The 17738-nt window shown below is 44.2% G+C and overlaps 1 protein-coding gene across 1 annotated transcript in view; it reads right to left on the bottom strand.

The window, feature by feature from the left end:
* BTBD16 (BTB domain containing 16) overlaps positions 1-17738 on the bottom strand; it is a 75972-nt gene that overhangs the window by 26899 nt on the left and 31335 nt on the right. Inside the window, exon 10 of the mRNA XM_038758313.1 lies at positions 16867-16986. Within this exon, the coding sequence (XP_038614241.1) occupies positions 16867-16986 (120 nt within the window). The remainder of the gene's footprint in view (positions 1-16866; positions 16987-17738) is intronic.

Raw genomic sequence — 17738 nt, 5'->3', positions numbered from 1 at the left:
TTGATATTCACCCCATCCGCAACCCCACAGCACTTATTCTACCTTTAAGTTACATATTATAAATTACGTAATTATGCCTGTCTCCTCTATACTGTGAGCTCGTTATGAGCAGGGAACATGTCTGCTAATTATGTTGCACTGTATTCTCCCAAGCCCTCAGCTCTGATTGTTGTAAGCCCTCAATAAATACCATCGATTGATTGACTGATTAAATATGATTGATTGATTGGTACAATAGAAGCACAAGACACAAGGAACCCATGAGGAACTTATGTCCTAATGGGGGAGTCGGATATAAAAATATTTACAAATACGTAATCAGAATAAATGACTATACGATTGATTACACACACACACACACACACACACACACACTTATATATGTATATATACACAAATGGTGGTTGAAGGTCTAAATAAATATATAATTGCCAATGTGGTTGATAGGTTGATGTGATTTGAGGCTAGGAACTACTGAGGCAGAAGTACAGCAGAGGGTCCTTCTGAAGTTTGTGGGCCATGAGGACCCCAGACTCTCTAAACAGTAAAATCCTTGTGGCCAAGAATATATCTACCAATTCTATAGTACTGACTTCTCCCAAGTGCTTAGTACATTACTCTGCACACAATAAGTGCTCAGTAAGTGCCATTGATTAATTGATCTGCACTACATTATGTAAATGGTGGCCACTAGTGATTGTCCATCCATCACAAATCCAGCTGAGGTTAAGGTTGGGTAAGCAAAACTGAGTTGTTACAACATTTTTTAATAGTCTCCTATATATCATTTCATCTGCCCTCAATACCTCCCCACCCTGAAACCTCAGAGGAAATTCTTTTTAATCTCAGCTGGCTTGGCCCTCACACTTAATCATGGACTTCACTATGCTGCTGCTGATAATGATGATAATAATAACAGTTTTTACTTATAACTTGTACTACCCAAGCTCTTAGTACAGTGCTCTGCACACAGTAAGGGCTCAATAAATACGATTGAATCAAATGAATGAATACGGTAACTAACTATGGTACTTGTTAAGCATTTACTATGTGGGATTTGCTAACTCCCTCTTACTAGGGATTTGCTATCTCCTCTAGACTGTAAGCTCCATGTAGACAGGGAATATGTCTACCAACTCTGTGATTCTGTGCTCTCCCAAGCGTTTAGTACATGGCTCTGCACCGTGATTGATCTTACTGTTTTGGGAGCTGGACCTCCTGGAAGCTGGGTTGTGGGCCTGGAGGGGTGACCCATATTGTTCTACGCAGAAGCTAAAATGAAATGTTGTGGGAGAAAAGTCAACTTGCTATCAATCAGTCTTACTGAGTACAAAGCACTTTTCAAAGTGCTTGGGAGAGTACACCGCCCTTGAGTTTACAGTCTAGTGTGATGTTGGAGGATGTGGATGGTTTGAATGTGTGATACCCTCCAAACCTCATTTTAGTCCATAGTTACAATCGCCATTACAGGATTACTTCACATTTCCCGCATAGTTGAGAGTTAGTTCACTGTGAGCTACTACTTTAAGACCCAAGGGAGAAAAGGAGTAGAGACTGTTGAAAGCTATGAAAACTGGCATGGATTCATTCATAAGAAGCAGCATGGCCTAGTGGAAAGAGCATGAGTCCGGGAATCAGAGGACCCGGGTTCTAATTCTGGCCCTGCCAGTTGTCTGAAGTGAGTGGCCTCATGAGAAGCAGCATGTCTTAGTGGATAGAGTATGGGCCTAAGAGTCAGAAGGACCTGGCTTCTAATCTCATCTCTGCCACTTGTCGGCTGTGGCCTTGGGCAAGTCATTTCACTTCTCTGTGCCTCAGTTATGTCATCCGTAAAATGGGGATTAAGACTGTGTGCCCAGTGCAGGACAGGATCTGTGTCCAACCTAATTATTTTGCGTCTACCCCAGCGCTTAGAACAGTGCCTACCAAATACAAGAACTTAATAAATACCATAAAAACAAAAAAAGCAAAACATGTTACAAGCACTGTTCTAAGCACTGGGGAAAATTCAAGTTAATCAGGTTGACACAGTCCAACTAAATGTTTACTATATGCCAAGTGCTGGGGTATGTACATGCTAATTAGGTCACACATAGTCCTTGTCCCCCCAGGACTCATAGACTTAAGACAGAGGGAGAACAGAATATTTTGTCCCCAATTTACGTTCTTGGAAACTGAGGAACAGAGAGGTTAAGTGACTTGCCTAAGGTCACACATCAGTCAAGAGGCAGAACTGGGACTAGAACCCGGGTCTCCCAATCCCAAACAACTAATCAATCAGTGGTATTTGTTGAGGGCTTACTATGTGCCAAGCACTGTATTAAGTCCTGTGCTCTGTCCACTAAAGCACACTGCCTTCCCTGGATACTATAGCGTAAAAGCACTCACAAGAGGATCTCTCCTCCAACGCCACTCATTCATTTTACGATATTGCTGGGGTTTGTAAACTTTGTCAATTCTTTTGGCACATTTTCTGAGGGTGTGTCACAGTAGCAGTCAACGCAGGCAAATTCTTATCACAATATTTTTCCAAACCATCAAACCTACCTGGGCTCACAATAAAAGAACTATGGGGATGGTTTATCTTGTTCACAGGCAGAGCTGTATTAGCGTTATAAGGACTCAGTTTCCAGTGGTCCTAGCTTCTGGGAGCCCCATGATTGAGACTATGAGCCCCATAAGGGACAGGGATTGTGTCCAACCCAATTTGCTTGTATCCACCCCAGCGCTTAGTACTGTGCCTGGCACGCAGTAAGTGCTTAACAAATACTGTAGTTATTATTATAATTGTTGTTCTGAATTTGGTCTTCATTCTAAATATTCACAATTTGTCTATCCCACTGACATGCACGTTGTCTTTTGTTCATTGTTATTCCTTGATTTTTATCACCTGCTGAAGCACTTTCACTGGCTTTTTATTTTTTCCTATAGTTGTACTAAAAGAAGACTTATGAAAAGGATTAATGCACCAGGGAGAGCTTTTTTGTTGTTGTTGTTTTCTTTTTTTAATGGCATTTGTTAAGCATTTACTATGTGCCAGGCACTATACTAAGCATTGGAGGAGATACAAGACAATTGGGTTGGACACAGTCCCTGTCCCATATAGGGCTCACAGTCTTCATCCCCATTTTGCAGATGAAGAAATTGAGGGACAGATACGTTTACTAACTTGCACAAGGTGACACAGCAGAGAGCAGTTTGGCCTAGTGGATAGAGAATGGCCCTGGGAGTCAAAAGGACCCAGCTCTGCCCTTGTCTGCGGGACAGATCCTGGGTCCAATCTGACAAGCTTGTATCTATAGCAGAGCTTAGTACGATGCCTGACACATAGTAAGCACTTAATGAATACCATAAAAAAAGTGGCAAAGCTGGGATTAGAACCCAGGTCCTCAGATTCCCTGACCTGTCTTCTAGACTGTGAGCCCACTGTTGGGTAGGGACCGTCTCTATATGTTGCCAACTTGTACTTCCCAAGCGCTTAGTACAGTACTCTGCACACAGTAAGCGCTCAATAAATACGATTGATTGATTGATTGTGTTGTTTTGGCTAAGCCACAGTGCTTCCCAGACCTTTTTTTTTAGTGCAGTTGGCCAAACACTTAAGAACATTCCACCCAGAGGCAGGGCCTTCCTAGCAGCCTAGAGAGATTCTTGATATGTTACTCACTGCTACCTGTCCACTGGGAGGCTTGCAAGAACTGATTTGAATTTAGCCCCAAGAAAAAAAGAAACAGCCTAGGCGACTACAGGGAGGGGAATCCCCTCCTGATAAGATCAATCAATGATATTTATTGAGCATTCACTCTGCACAGAGCACAGTACTAAGCATTTGGTTGAATATGATAGGGCTGAACTCACAAGGGGTGATTGCTGGGCATAGGGAATTTTTAAAGAGATGTTTCACAAGATGTGCTAGGGTTAAATGAAACACTGCACCTGGTTAGTTTTAGGAAGAATTTCACCCTGCAGAAAGGACACTGCTTTAAGGACCAGGAGTCAAACACAAAGTCAGCGCTAGAAACTCATCTGGAAAAAAGGCTTCTCCCCTTCCCTCTATTCTCTCTTCTTTGGGTCACCTGTGGCAACACCTGCCAGTTGGGCAGAACCCCAGGACCAGTGAACAACTTCCCACCAGGGAATAAGGTAGCAGAAAACACTGTCTGGCAACTTCAACATAAGATTTTCATTCATTCACTCATCATTCATATTTATTTTTAGACTGTGAGCCCACTGTTGGGTAGGGACTGTCTCTATATGTTGCCAATTTGTATTTCCCAAGCGCTTAGTACAGTGCTCTGCACACAGTAAGCACTCAATAAATACGACTGATTGATTGATTGATTGATTGAGCTTCTACCGTGTGCAGAGCACTGTACAAAGCACTTGGGAGAGTACAATATAACAATAGGCAGATACGATCCCTGCCTATAAGCTTACAGTCTAGGGCTGGGAGAGACAGATATTAATATAAATACATAATTTACAGATATATACATAAGTGCTATGGGGCTGGGAAGGGAGATGTATAAAGGGAACAAGTCAGGGGAGTAGGAGAAGAGGAAAGGAGGGCTTAGGGAAGGCCTCTTGGGGGAGATATGCCTTCAGTAAAGTTTTGAAGGTGAGGAGAGTAATTTTCGGTCAGATTTGAGGAGGGAGGGCATTCCAGGCCAGAGTCAGGGCATGGGCGAGGAGTGAGATAGATGAGATCAAGGAATAGTGAGAAGGTTAGCATTAGAGAGGAGTGAAGTGTGTGGCCTGGGTTGTACTATGAGAGCAGCAAGTTGATATAGGATGGGGCAGGGTGATTGAGTGCTTTGAAGCCAGTGGTGAAGAGGTTGTTTTTTGATGTGGAGGTGGATGGGCAACTACTGGGGTTTCTTGAGGAACGTGGAAACATGTCCTGAATATCTTCGTCAAAAAATGTTCTACCCACATTGTACTGAGACAAAAACAATGATCCTCACATCACATCTACCATCACTGTTCGCTCCTCATGAGTCAGATAGCATCAGCAGAGTTAAAATGCAGTAGGAAGCCGTTTTTGGGCATCATAATACACTTGCTCAGTGTAAGAAATACAGTAACAAAAGTTATTTGGGGACTTTTTAGTGCAGGAGGTTCCTCTTTCCTGAAGTTTTTGTCTTGGCCAAGAAGCTAAAGTGAACCTCCATCAAGAGAACTGGATCTGAAGAGAATATGAAGTTGTAAGAAAGTTACATTAATAAACTGTGGGCCCTAACAACTCCATTCTAAATTCATGGTGAACTGATGGTTAGTTGAAAAAGAGCAATGAGTGATTAAGCCCATCTCAGTCCCGGACTAACTACCCCTTTCACCATTACTTAGAGGACCAACATGGTTTAGTGGAAAGAGATTTGGGAGTCAGAGGTCACGGGTTCTAATCCTGACTCCACCACTTATCAGCTGTGTGACTTGGGGCAAGTCAATTAACCTCTCTGGGTCTCAGTTACCTCATCTGTAAAATGGGGATTAAGACTGTGAGCCCCCGTGGGACAACCTGATTATACTGTATCTACCACAGCGCTTAGAGCAGTGCTTGGCGCATAGTAAGTGCTTAACAAATGTCATCATTATTATTATTATTACTTCCCTTTCATGAGAAAAGGAGTCTTTGGAGAGGTAGGATTTAAGAAAAACAAAGTGAGCTCTTGTTTCTTGTGTTTCGAACGTCTGGAAAGTGGGTTACGGCTTCCTCCGTTAAGATTCCACATTCTCTACCCAGATTTTTACACATACACCAAAAATGTCAAGTGTTATTTCAGAGGCGTCTTTCCAGACGTGCTTCCTCACTCCCTCTAGATAGCTTTTCCAGCTTCCTCCAAATTTCCAGACTGCTAAGTACATTGTAATGGTCAGTTCTGCTTGCATAAAAGGCTGCCTTTTCATCCGAGTTTGTGATTTCATTTTTCATACATGTCTTTACTGGATTTAATTCTGGGCTGAAATGTATGCTCCAGTGGCATAAAAAATTCAAGAGCTTTCCTTTGTCAGTCTGAAGGATTATGACTACGTTTTTTTATTGGTTAATCTACTAAAATGTAAGCAATTTGGACAACTAGCATCTGTTTCCAAACAAGATTGCTGACTTTTTACTTTGGGGAGACTGAATTTAGGGCAAGACACTGAGGGGGTGGGGCTTTGGAGGGAAGAGCATAAGGGGGTAAATTGGACAGAGAGAAACAGAGGGGAGAGAAAAAACAAGGGAAGAGGGGCAAAAAAAGGAGAAGGAAGAGGTTAAAAGGAAGGGGGAAATGAAAAGGGAGGGAGAAAGAAAGAAAAAGGGGAGAAAGAAAGAAGGGGAGGAGCAAAAGGAGGGAGAGAAGAAGCAAAAGAGAAGGAAAAAGAGAAGAGGATAGGAGAGAGGGAAAGAAATATGAGTGTAGAAAAGGAGGAAAGTAATGAGTCATATTTATTGAGCACTAACTGTCTGCAGAGCACTGTACTAAGTGCTTTGGAGAGTGCAATACAACCGACACATTCCCTTCCCACAATGAATTTACAGTCTTAAGGAAAAGAAAAGGAGGAAAGCAGAGGAAGATAAGAGAACACTTGAGACCCTGTCTCTTCTGTTACAATCAATTTCTGCCTGTGTGCCAGGGCAGATCCAAGCTAATTGGTTGGACACATGGGGTTCACATTCTTAATCCCCATTTTACAGTGTTTACCATAGTTTACCCCATAGAGAAGCAGCATGGCTCAGTGGAAAGAGCCCGGACTTTGGAGTCAGAGGTCGTGGGTTCAAATCCCAGCTCTGCCAATTGTCAGCTGTGTGACTTTGGGCAAGTCACTTAACTTCTCTGTGCCTCAGTTCCTTCATCTGTAAAATGGGGATTAAGACTGTGAGCCCACCGTGGGACAAGCTGCTCACCTTGTAACCTCCCCAGTGCTTAGAACAGTGCTTTGCACGTAGTAACTGCTTGATAAATGCCATTATTATTACTATTATTATTATAGATAGAGGTAACTGAGGCATAGAGAAGTGAAGTGACATGCCTAAGGTCACACAGCAGACAAGTGATGGGACCAGGATTAGAACCCAGATTCTTTTGATGTCCAGGCCTGTGTTCTACCCACTAGGCCATACTGCTTCTCTACTGTTTATGGCATTAAAATAGTTCATTTGGAAATAGGAACATTAGAGGAAATTTTTGGATTATCTACAGCTCTTCTGTGCATGGTACTGCTACAATTTTTAGTTGGACAGGGCTGAACAGAAGTCAAATAGCCACACAGTAACAGCTGGTAATAACCAGAGCCCAAGTCAGAGTCTTCTTATTTCCCTGGCTACTGAGTTCCTGCTATGGTTGGAATGCCTCACCGCGGTCCAAACTGCCACAGTGTCAAGTATCAGGCTGAGGTAACTACTAGCTGGGGAACTTGTTAAGTGCTTACTGTGTGCCAAGCACTGTACTAAGCAGTCAGGTGTAAAGAAGATAATCAACTTGGACCCAGCCCCTGCCCCACGTGGTGCTCATAGTCTAAGTATGAAGGAGTAGGATTTAATCCCCATTTTACGGAAGAGGAAACAGAGGCCCAGAAAATTTAAGTGACCTACCCAAAGTCACACAGCAGGCAAATGACAGAGCTGAGATTAGAACTCAGGTCCTCTGATTCACAGAGGCCTGGGCTCTGAGTCTGATGGGGATGTGATCTGCATAAGAAGCATTTTTGGCTGGTTTATGAAGTTGTCTGGCTGTTCTATCACTTCTACTAATCCCAAGACAATGGGGTTGAAATACAGTCCAATGTGGAGCCGTCTCCCTTCCACAGTCCTGATGCCCACCGGTGCCGCCTCACCCAGGCAGTCATATCCATCTTGGTACCCAACCCCCAGTGTGCAGCCCCAGCATTCCCCAGTCTGGGAAGGGGGGGACTGGGTGGGGCAGTTACCCCTGCCTTGATCTGCTGCTGGCCCTGACATTATTTATTTTTAAATTAAAAAGAAAACAAACCTGAAGCTTCTGGTAGGTGCTTTCCTGCTTTCCCCGCTCAAGTTTGACAAGTGGGGAGTTGAACCTCTTTCCGTATGAGCCCTCCCCAGAAACTGTTACACAGCCACTGCGGTTTATGCCTCTTTCCTGCTCGAAGGGGAGGGAAAAGGACCATCCACCCCAACCTCTGAGGGAGCTACCACTCTGTCCCCTGTGCTCTGCACACAGCAAGCACTCAATAAATATGACTTAATCATTAATAAAACAAATAGAATACTAAATATGTACAAATATGATGATCATGGTATTTGTTAAGCGCTTACTAAACACAAGTGCTGTGCCTCTACTTGTTTTGATGTCTGTCTCCCTCCTTCTAGACTGTAAGCCCGTTGTGGGCAGGGATTGTCTCTCTTCACTGCTCTATTGTACTTTCCAAGAGCTTAGTACAGTGCTCTGCACACAGTAAATGCTCAATAAATACTATTGAATGAATGAATGAATGAATGAAACTGTGTGCCCATCTCCATTCACCCACACAGACTGGTGGCAATGGGAAAGACAGCTTTCTGTGACCGGTCAGAAAAGCCAAGCCCTCCTCCCTCTCCTCCACAATCCCACCTGGGAGAGGTGGTGGCAGGAGTGACAGCTCTCTGTGACCGACTAGTCAGCCAATTGTATATATTGAGCGCTTACTGCATGCAGAGCACTGTACTAAGCACTTGGGAGAGTACAATATAACAGCAAAACACACACATTCCCTGCCCACAACGAGCGTATAGTCTAGATGGGGAGAGAGACATTAATATAAATAAATAAAATTACAGATATGTACAGAAGTGCTGCGGGGCTGGGAGGAGGAATGAATAAAGGGAGCAAGTCAGGGCAAAGCAGATGGGAGTGGGAGAAGAGGAAAGGCGGGCTTAGTCAGGGAAGGCCTCATGGAGGAGATGAATAAGGTTTTGAAGTGGGGGAGAGTGCCTGTCAGATATGAAGGGGAAGGGTGTTCCAAGCCAGAGGCAGGGTGTGAGCTTTTAGACTGTGAGCCCACTGTTGGGTAGGGACTGTCTCTATATGTTGCCAATTTGTACTTCCCAAGCGCTTAGTACAGTGCTCTGCACATAGTAAGCGCTCAATAAATGCGATTGATGATGATGATGATGATGTGGGCGGCGAGATAGATGAGACTGAGGTTCTGTGAGAGGGGTGAAGTGTGAGGGCTGGGCTGTAGTAGGAGGGGGCAAGGTGACTGACTGCTTTAAAACCGACAGTAAGAAGTTTCTGTTTGATGAGGAGGTAGATGGGCAACCACTGGAGGATTTTGAGGAGTGGGGAAACATGTCCTAAATGCTTTTGTAGAAAAATGATCTGAGCAGCAGAGAGAAATATGAACTGGAGTGGGGAGAGACAGGAGGCAGGGAGGTCAGCAAGGAGGCTGATGCAGTAATCAAGGCGGGATAGGACAAGTCCTTGGACTGATAGAGTAACTAGGAGATCCCTGCCTGCGGCGGCCCAGATTGGGGTCCCCCTGTCATGGGGGTCAACTCAAGGTTCAACCACACAGGCTTTGAGTTCAGAGAAAATGGCACACAGCCCGGCTGTTCCTTCCTGGGTTCCTTCCTCACCAGCTTCACAGGAAGTCCTGCCTCCCTCTTTCCCAATGCTACCCCCACCTCAGATTGGGCGACCTTGTAATGCAAACTATGAGAAGATCAATCTTCAGCCATTAAAAAAGCATGGGATTGCCCTATCATCTTGAAGGATTTCACCTGAATAACATCTCATAAAACAAATGCCCCAACCCGTTGTAGAACCAGCGCTTTTTCCACTAGGCCATGCTGCTTCTCTAAGAGACCAAGGAAATCTGCCACATGTGCAAGAGTCAGACAGCCAGCAAGATGCACTGGACTCTGCGTAACATATGTCTGTCCATTATCACAGGGGGTGAGATCCTGAGGAGCACAAACCCAAGGCCCTCGACCTGAACCTCGTCACACCAGAGGACTGAGCGAGGTTCCAGTTCAGTGTGAGTGGCAACTGGAAGCCCAACCAGCTACTGAGAAGGGAAGACACAATCAGAACAAGGCTCAAGAGAGACACTTAGGTCCCAGTGGGACTCAAGACTGGAAACAGCAGTGAGAAGCAGCATGGCTTAGTGGATAAAGCATGGGACTGGGAGTCAGAAGGACCTGGGTTCAAATCCTCCCTCTGCCACTTGTCAGCTATGAGACCTTGGGCAAATCACTTCACTTCTCTGTCATCTATGAAATGGGGAGTAAGACTGCGAGGCCCCTTGTGGGACGTGGACTGCGTCCAACCTGATTAGCTTGCACCTACCTGCCTGGCACATAGTAAGTGCTTAACAAATACTATTAAAACAGCAACAAACAAACAAAAAAAAATCATTTTTGAATCCCTGGTGTAAGTGTCCTCTGTGATTTCCTGCATTCTACTTCCCTTAAAGCTCCCTGAAAAGAGTACTTGATGTCACCAGGACCAACATTTCATCGGGCTCACATGATTTACATTAATTTCACCCAAAGGCATGAATGACACTCTCTTGGCCTTTATCATTTCCAACTAATACTATTCCACCTCTCATCATCTCACCGATTACCAGCATCTGCCTGTAAAATGGGGATTAAGTCTGTGAGCCCCATGTGGGGCAACCTAATTGCCTTGTATCTACCCTAGCGCTTAGAACAGTGCTTGGCACATAATAAGCGCTTAACAAATACCAACATTATTATTATTATCAAATTCACCCAGAATCCCACTCCAAACAGAAAGGGAAGAGGTTGAAGAGGCTGAGCATATTTGTGTCTTTTCTGGCTTGCTGCTTTTTTTCTTAGAGAAGCAGAGTGGCTCAGTGGAAAGAGCCCGGGCTTGGGAGTCAGAGGTCATGGGTTCTAATCCGGCTCCGCCACATATCTGCTGTGGGACCTTGGGCAAGTCACTTCACTTCTCAGAGCCACAGTACCCTCATCTGTAAAATGGGTATGAAGACTGTGAGCCCCACGTGGGACAACCTAATCACCTTATATCTTCTCCAGCGTTTAGAACAGTGCTTCGCAAATAATAAGCACTTAACAAATGCCATCATTATTATGATGTTATTATTTTTTCTTATTATTTTTTTCTTATTATTTTCTGATTTCTTTTAGGCCCAACCTGATTCTTTGGGCCTGGGTACTGGAGCCCAAACACATAACGATGATGATTATTAATTCTAATAATGCTAATTATAATAATAATAGTATTTTTTAAGTGCTTACTATGGGCTAAGCACTGTACTTCTCTTTCCATCTAAATTGTTACCATGCTGATCCAAGCACTTAACCCATCCCACCTTGACTACACCCATCATCTTGCTGACCTCCCTGCCTCCTGTCTTTCCCCACTCCAACCCATACTTCATTCTGTTGCACGAATCATTTATCAACAAAAACGTCCAGTTCATGTCGCTCCACTCCTCCAAGGGGTGCCCATCCACCCCAACACGAAACAGAAAGTCCTTATCATTGGCTTTAAAGCAATCAATCAGTTCTCCCCACCCTATCTCACCTCACTAATCTACTGTAGTCCAGCCCGCCCACTCTGCTCCTCCTTGACAGTTTATTCATCGTGCTCTCATCTCGTCTAACTTGCCACTGTCCACTTTCCCAAAACATCTCCCTTGCCTGGGACTCCCTCCCCCTCCATATACTCTCTCCAACTTCAAAGCATTACTCAGGTCCCATCTCCTCCAAGAGGTCTTCCCCGATTAAACTCTCTTTTCCCTGACTAGCTCTCCCCTTTGTGTCTTCTATGCACCTTAATGTGACCTTTGGACACTTGATGTTGTCCCCACCCTCATGGCACTTATGTACATATCTTTAAATTACATATTATAAATTACTTATTTAGTTAATAAATAAACTCAGACCTAGACTCTGAGCTCATTACGGGCAGGGAATGTATTTGTTAATTCTGTTGCATCGTACTCTCCCAAGTGGTTAATACAGTGCTCTATAAATATGATTAATTTGTTGATTACTTAGCAGTAGGGTAGATACAAGATCATCAATCAATGGTATTTACTGAGAGTTTACCGTGTGCACACAGCACAGTACTAGAGCACAGGCTTTGGAGTCAGAGTTCATGGGTTCAAATCCCAGCTCCGCCAATTGTCAGCTGTGTGACTTTGGGCAAGTCACTGAACTTCTCTGTGCCTCAGTTACCTCATCTGTAAAATGGGGATTAAGACTGTGAGCCCCACGTGGGACAAGCTAATCACCTTGTAGCCCCCCAGCGTTTGTACTTGTACATATTTACTATTCTATTTATTTTGTTAATGTTGCACATTTAGCTTTAATTCTACTTGTTCGGATGACTTGACACCTGTCCACATGTTTTGTTTTGTTGCCTGTCTCCCCCTTCTAGACTGTGAGCCCACTGTTGGGTAGGGACCGTCTCTATATGTTGCCAACTTGTACTTCCCAAGCGCTTAGTACAGTGCTCTGCACACAGTAAGCATTCAAATATGATTGAATGAATGAAATGAATGAATTGCAAGTTCAATGGGGGAGTCTAGACCAGGCTCAGCACGCAATGGGTGCTCAAAAAATACTGTGGGGAGGGAGGATAAATACACACGCATTTTTATGTGTATATGTGTGTATATATATATATATATATATATATATATATATATATATATAAAAATACTGGTCTCATTTAAATTTAGTGTCAATGAAGCTTCTTTATTTAGCAGATGTTATCTGCCTCAAGTTACACTGTAGCATTAATATGTCTGGATAAAAGCAAATGGATACCAATATGAAGAGTATATAATGGGACTAGTTGATTTAAAGAAAATAGCCCGAGAGACAACGTGTACTCAACAAGATCTCTTCGTAAAACCAGGGGCTAAGGCTCCAATCGATGTTCGCTGGTGAAGACTGTAGAAGCATCACTCAGGAGGAAAAGCCATTTTTCCCCAGTAATACACTACAGCAATAGCCAGGAAAAGGCCTGATTTAGGAAAGCTATTTTAAGCACTCAGCTGGTACTTAAAGCCACATTTAGCAAGGCGAAGGGCACACATCGTAACTCTTTATTTCCCCCTGGTTTCTCCCACAGTAAACAGAGCTCTAGTCAGTATGAGTCACCCCCATTTGAGCTCATTTCCTATCTTTTGGTGCAAACGATGCTGTTTCCCGGCCTGGGAACACAATATGGAGCCAAACGGCAATTTCTTCTGGTGGGCGTGACTCATAGGAAAGAATGCCTCATGGGTGACAGGGAGACCGGAAAGCCCAAATCCTCAGTTTCAAAGCAACATGCAAGGAAGTAAAATATGAGCATGACTGGCTGATCCTCAGAGCAGACATAATGGAGCAAATTCATTCAGTCGTATTTATTGAGCGCTTACTGTGTGCAGAACACTGTACTAAGCGCTTGGAAAGTACAGTTTGGTAACAGATTCCACGAGGGGCTTGGATTGCAGAAATACGCTTCGATGCTTGAAGACAAACCTGCATCAAGTCAGACACCATAACGATTTGTGCGTACCGGGCTGGTGTTGAGACTGGAGGGGCACACCCAATGATAATAACAACAATAATAACAGTGGTATTCATTAAGTGCTCACTATGTGCCAGGAAATGTACAAAGCACTGGGGTGGATATTAGCCGATCAGGTTGGACAAAGTCCCTGTCCCGCATGAGACTCACAGTCTTGATCGCTATGTTACAGATGAGGTAACTGAGGCACAGAGAAGAGAAGTGACTTGTTCAAGGTCACACAGCAGATCAGAGGCAGAACTGGATCAGAACTCAGGTCCTTCTGAATCACAGGCCCAGGGATGGTGTGCCAGGGGTGGGGTGAGCTCTGGGAACACCCAGCCATGGAGAATGCCAAGAGAGAGCCCTGCACACTTCAGAACCTCACGTATCTGGCAGGGTTGGGCTGGGACTGGCTGTTCTGGGTTCCTCTCCTTTGCTTACCACTGCTTCCTTTCAGGAAAGGGCACCCCAAAGTCATTGTATCTCTCAGCCACCTGAAAGGGGGGTCCGGCTCTCCTAGTTTAGCGCTGCCCCCACCACAGCTATAATTTGGAATTGGGGAGGGCAAGCACCTAATGGGGTCAGCCACTTGCTGGAAACCGGACAGACTGAGGTGGGCCAGTCTGGGCTCCTAGCCTAACCTAATGCTTGGGCCTCCAGGCTAAACCCCCAAAGAGGGGCTGGTTCTGTGTCTCCCATAGGAGTGGGGCCTATGGCAGAATCCATGAGTGGAAGTCCAAGCCAGCCTCTCAGGATCCTCCCAGGTGACTGTCTTCTAGAGCTGTAGATATGGTCACATTTTGCTTTGCAACAGGGGTGTTGGGATGGAGAAATAGAGTCCTCCTCCAGGCACAGAAATACCTCTTCCGTGGATCTGTAGGCTTCTCCTGTGGGCCCGTCTCTATTCGTTCTGCAACCTGTCTCATTTTCTCCTAGTCCCACCATTCCTCCTCTCCTCTCTTCCCAGCAATCAATCAGTTGTACTTATTGAACATTTACTTTGCACAGAGCACTGTACTAAGTATATGGGAGTGTTGTTAGGTGAATCCTCAGTCTACGAGGATCTTACTGTCTAGAGGAGGACCTTAGAGTTTGTATGCCTGCCTCCTCCACCGTTATACACTGAAGTGAAGGGTTTCACAATTTGAGCATGATAAAATCCGGTTACTTCTTGGCTACTTCTTCTCTCCCTTGGTGCCTTTTTGTCCTACATGCAGTAGGGATAATAATAATAATGGCATTTATTAAGCGCTTACTATGTGCAAAGCACCATTCTAAGCGCTGGGGAGGTTACAAGGTGATCCGGTTGTCCACAGGGGGCTCACGGTCTTCATCCCCATTTTACAGATGAGGGAACTGAGGCACAGAGAAGTGAAGTGACTTGTCCAAAGTCACACAGCTGACAATTGGCAGAGCCGGGATATGTTTAGAAACTAAACCAATTTCTTACTTTTTCATGTTGGGCCAGATAACTAGGTCAATCTGTATGTTTGGGAAGTAAAACAACATTGACGCATTCCAACCACCACCACCACCAGTTATATGTCTTTAGACTATAAATACCAGCATTTAAAACATTCTATTAATGCAATCTCCATTACAATAACTCAAAATACTTTCAAACAAAGAGAGAACTGAGACAGTAGACTATTTCTGTTTTCAGGGAAAATAATTCCATCACATGCTGTTACCAATGGATATAAGACAAGCTGGCAGGTCCATATACAGTTCGCAGGTTCCGATCACACAGAGAAATGAAGCGGACCACTTTGGGGCAAGGTGCGCAGCTTGTCTCCTCCTCGTTCTTTCCCCTCCTCCTCTTCTCTCTCCTCCCTCTCTCCCCTTTCTGTCACACTCCCCGTCACGGCTTTATCCCAAGGTCACCACAATGCTCAAAGTGGAAAAAAAGCTGGCCAATTACTGTGTGGGGAGAGCACTTTACTAACAATGGTCACCCAACCACCTCCACAAGAAGCACATACTTCTTACCATCGGCTTTAAAGCACTCAGTCAGCTCTCCCCCTCCTACCTTACCTCACTGATTTCCTCCTAGGGCCCAGGCCACACGTTCTGCTTCTTTAACACCAACCTACTCACTGTACCTTGATTTGTTCATTCATCTAGTTGCCGACCCTTGGCTTGGACCTCCTTCCCCCTTCATATATGACAGAATCACCACTCTCCCCTCCTTCAAAGCCTTATTAAAAAATCACATTTCTTCCAAGAGGCCTTCCATTCATTCATTAAATCATATTTATTGAGCGCTTACTGTGTGCAGAGCACTGTACTAAGCGCTTGGGAAGTACAAGTTGGCAACATATAGAGACGGTCCCTATCCAACAGCGGGCTCACAGATGAGGTCCTCTTTACCCAACTCCTTCTCCCTTCTCTGTCACCTACATTGTTTACACTTGGATCGGTACCCTTTAAGCACTTGATATTCATTAGATTAGAGAAGCAGCGTGGCCCAGTGGAAAGAGCATGGGCTTGGGAGTCAGAGGTCATGGGTTCTAATCCCACCTCTGCCACTTGTCAGCTGTGTGACTTTGGGCAAGTCACTTAACTTCTCTGTACCTCAGTTACCTCATCTGTAATATGGGGATTAAGACCGTGAACCCCACGTGGGACAACCTGATTACCTTTTATTCCCCCTCCCCAGCACTTAGAACAGTGCTTGGCACATAGTAAGTACTTAAAAAATACCATTATTATTATTGTTATTCCTCTCTCAACCCCACAGCACATGTACATATCTGTAATTTATTTATCATGGCTTTTCCCCTTCTAAACTGTAAGCTCCTTGTGGGTAGGGAATGTGCCTCCCGACTCTGTTGTAATAATAATGATGGCACTTGTTAAGCGCTTACTGTGTGCCAGGCACTGTACTAAGTGCTGGGGTGGATACAAGCTAATCGGTTTGGATACAATACCTGTTCCACGTTGGGGCTCACAGTCTCAATCCCCATTTTCCAGAGGAAGTGACTTGCCCAAAGCCACACAGCAGACGAGTGTACTCCCAAGCACTTAGAACAGTGCTCTGTATACAGTAAGTGCTCAATAAATGCCACTGATTGATTGATTACATTACAGTAGAGTTGGTAGATGTGATCTCTGCCCACAAGGAGCTTACCAGTCTACAACAACTGTGTACAGTCCCTGCAACAAAAACGCTATCTTTACTTTTTCATGTTAACTATTTATGAAAAACCTATGAATTAAAGTTGCCCAGTAATTAATAGTATACTGAATTCAAGTTCCCTGCAGGTGATTCACAAGCCACGGTTTGACCACCCTGGCCTAGAACGTGTTTTGTATTACCAGATCAGAAATACATATTTTGCAAATAAAACACACTTAGGCAGAGAGTTACCTGTTGAAATAGGCCAAGACACTTTCATAATTCGGAATTAGATGAATTTGGGGATTCAGCTGCAGAAAAACCCAGAAAAGTGTGGTCCTCAGAAGGTAGAACTCACTAAAGGTAAACAACCTGCCAGGAAAAGATGATACAAAAGGAAAAAAAAATGAAACCAACCTATTTGGGTTCACCTACTGTAAATACTGTAGAAAAACTTCTAGTGGTAAGAAGATATCATCAGGTAGTCTTCTCAAAGAAAGTGGTAAGCATGACCCAAATCTAGCCACCATGATTTTGGACTGATGCTAGCCAGGAATGTAGGAACTGTGTGGGGAGGAAGTGGTCAAAATTGGGTTCTTTTGCCCTGATTGTTGTAATAGTAATTATGGAAGGTGTGGGTATCTGCCACTTGGTTTAAAAAAGCAGGATGTTTGGAATCAGCCGAATTACATAAAGAACCAACTCACTGCAGGTTGGATTTTCCATCACCTGGGTCTCTAATTCTCAGGCTATTTCAACAATTACAATACATAGCCTTCTGCTCTTTGGAGGGCTTAAATCTACTGCATCAGGGGTCCTAAAATCCAGGGATGACCTAACTGTCCATTAGTGACCATTCTCCCTGACTGTGAACCCCATGTGGGATAGGGACTGTGTCCCACCTGATTGACTTGTCTACCCTAGTGCTTAGAACAGTGCTTTACACATAGTAAGTGCTTAACAAATACAATAATAATGATTACTATTATTATTAGTAGTAGAATCGGGGGAGCTTTTCACAATCCAGGTAGTAGTAGTCATAATATTATTTATTAAGGACTTACTGTGTACAGAGCACTTTATAATAGTCGGGAAAGAGTACAGAGGGGGTAATTAGGCACAGG

This window comes from Tachyglossus aculeatus, chromosome 16, assembly GCF_015852505.1.
Source record: "Tachyglossus aculeatus isolate mTacAcu1 chromosome 16, mTacAcu1.pri, whole genome shotgun sequence".
NCBI lineage: Eukaryota > Metazoa > Chordata > Mammalia > Monotremata > Tachyglossidae > Tachyglossus > Tachyglossus aculeatus.
The sequence above is the reverse complement of the archived record's forward strand: the minus strand, read 5'-3'. Positions and strand labels throughout refer to the sequence as shown.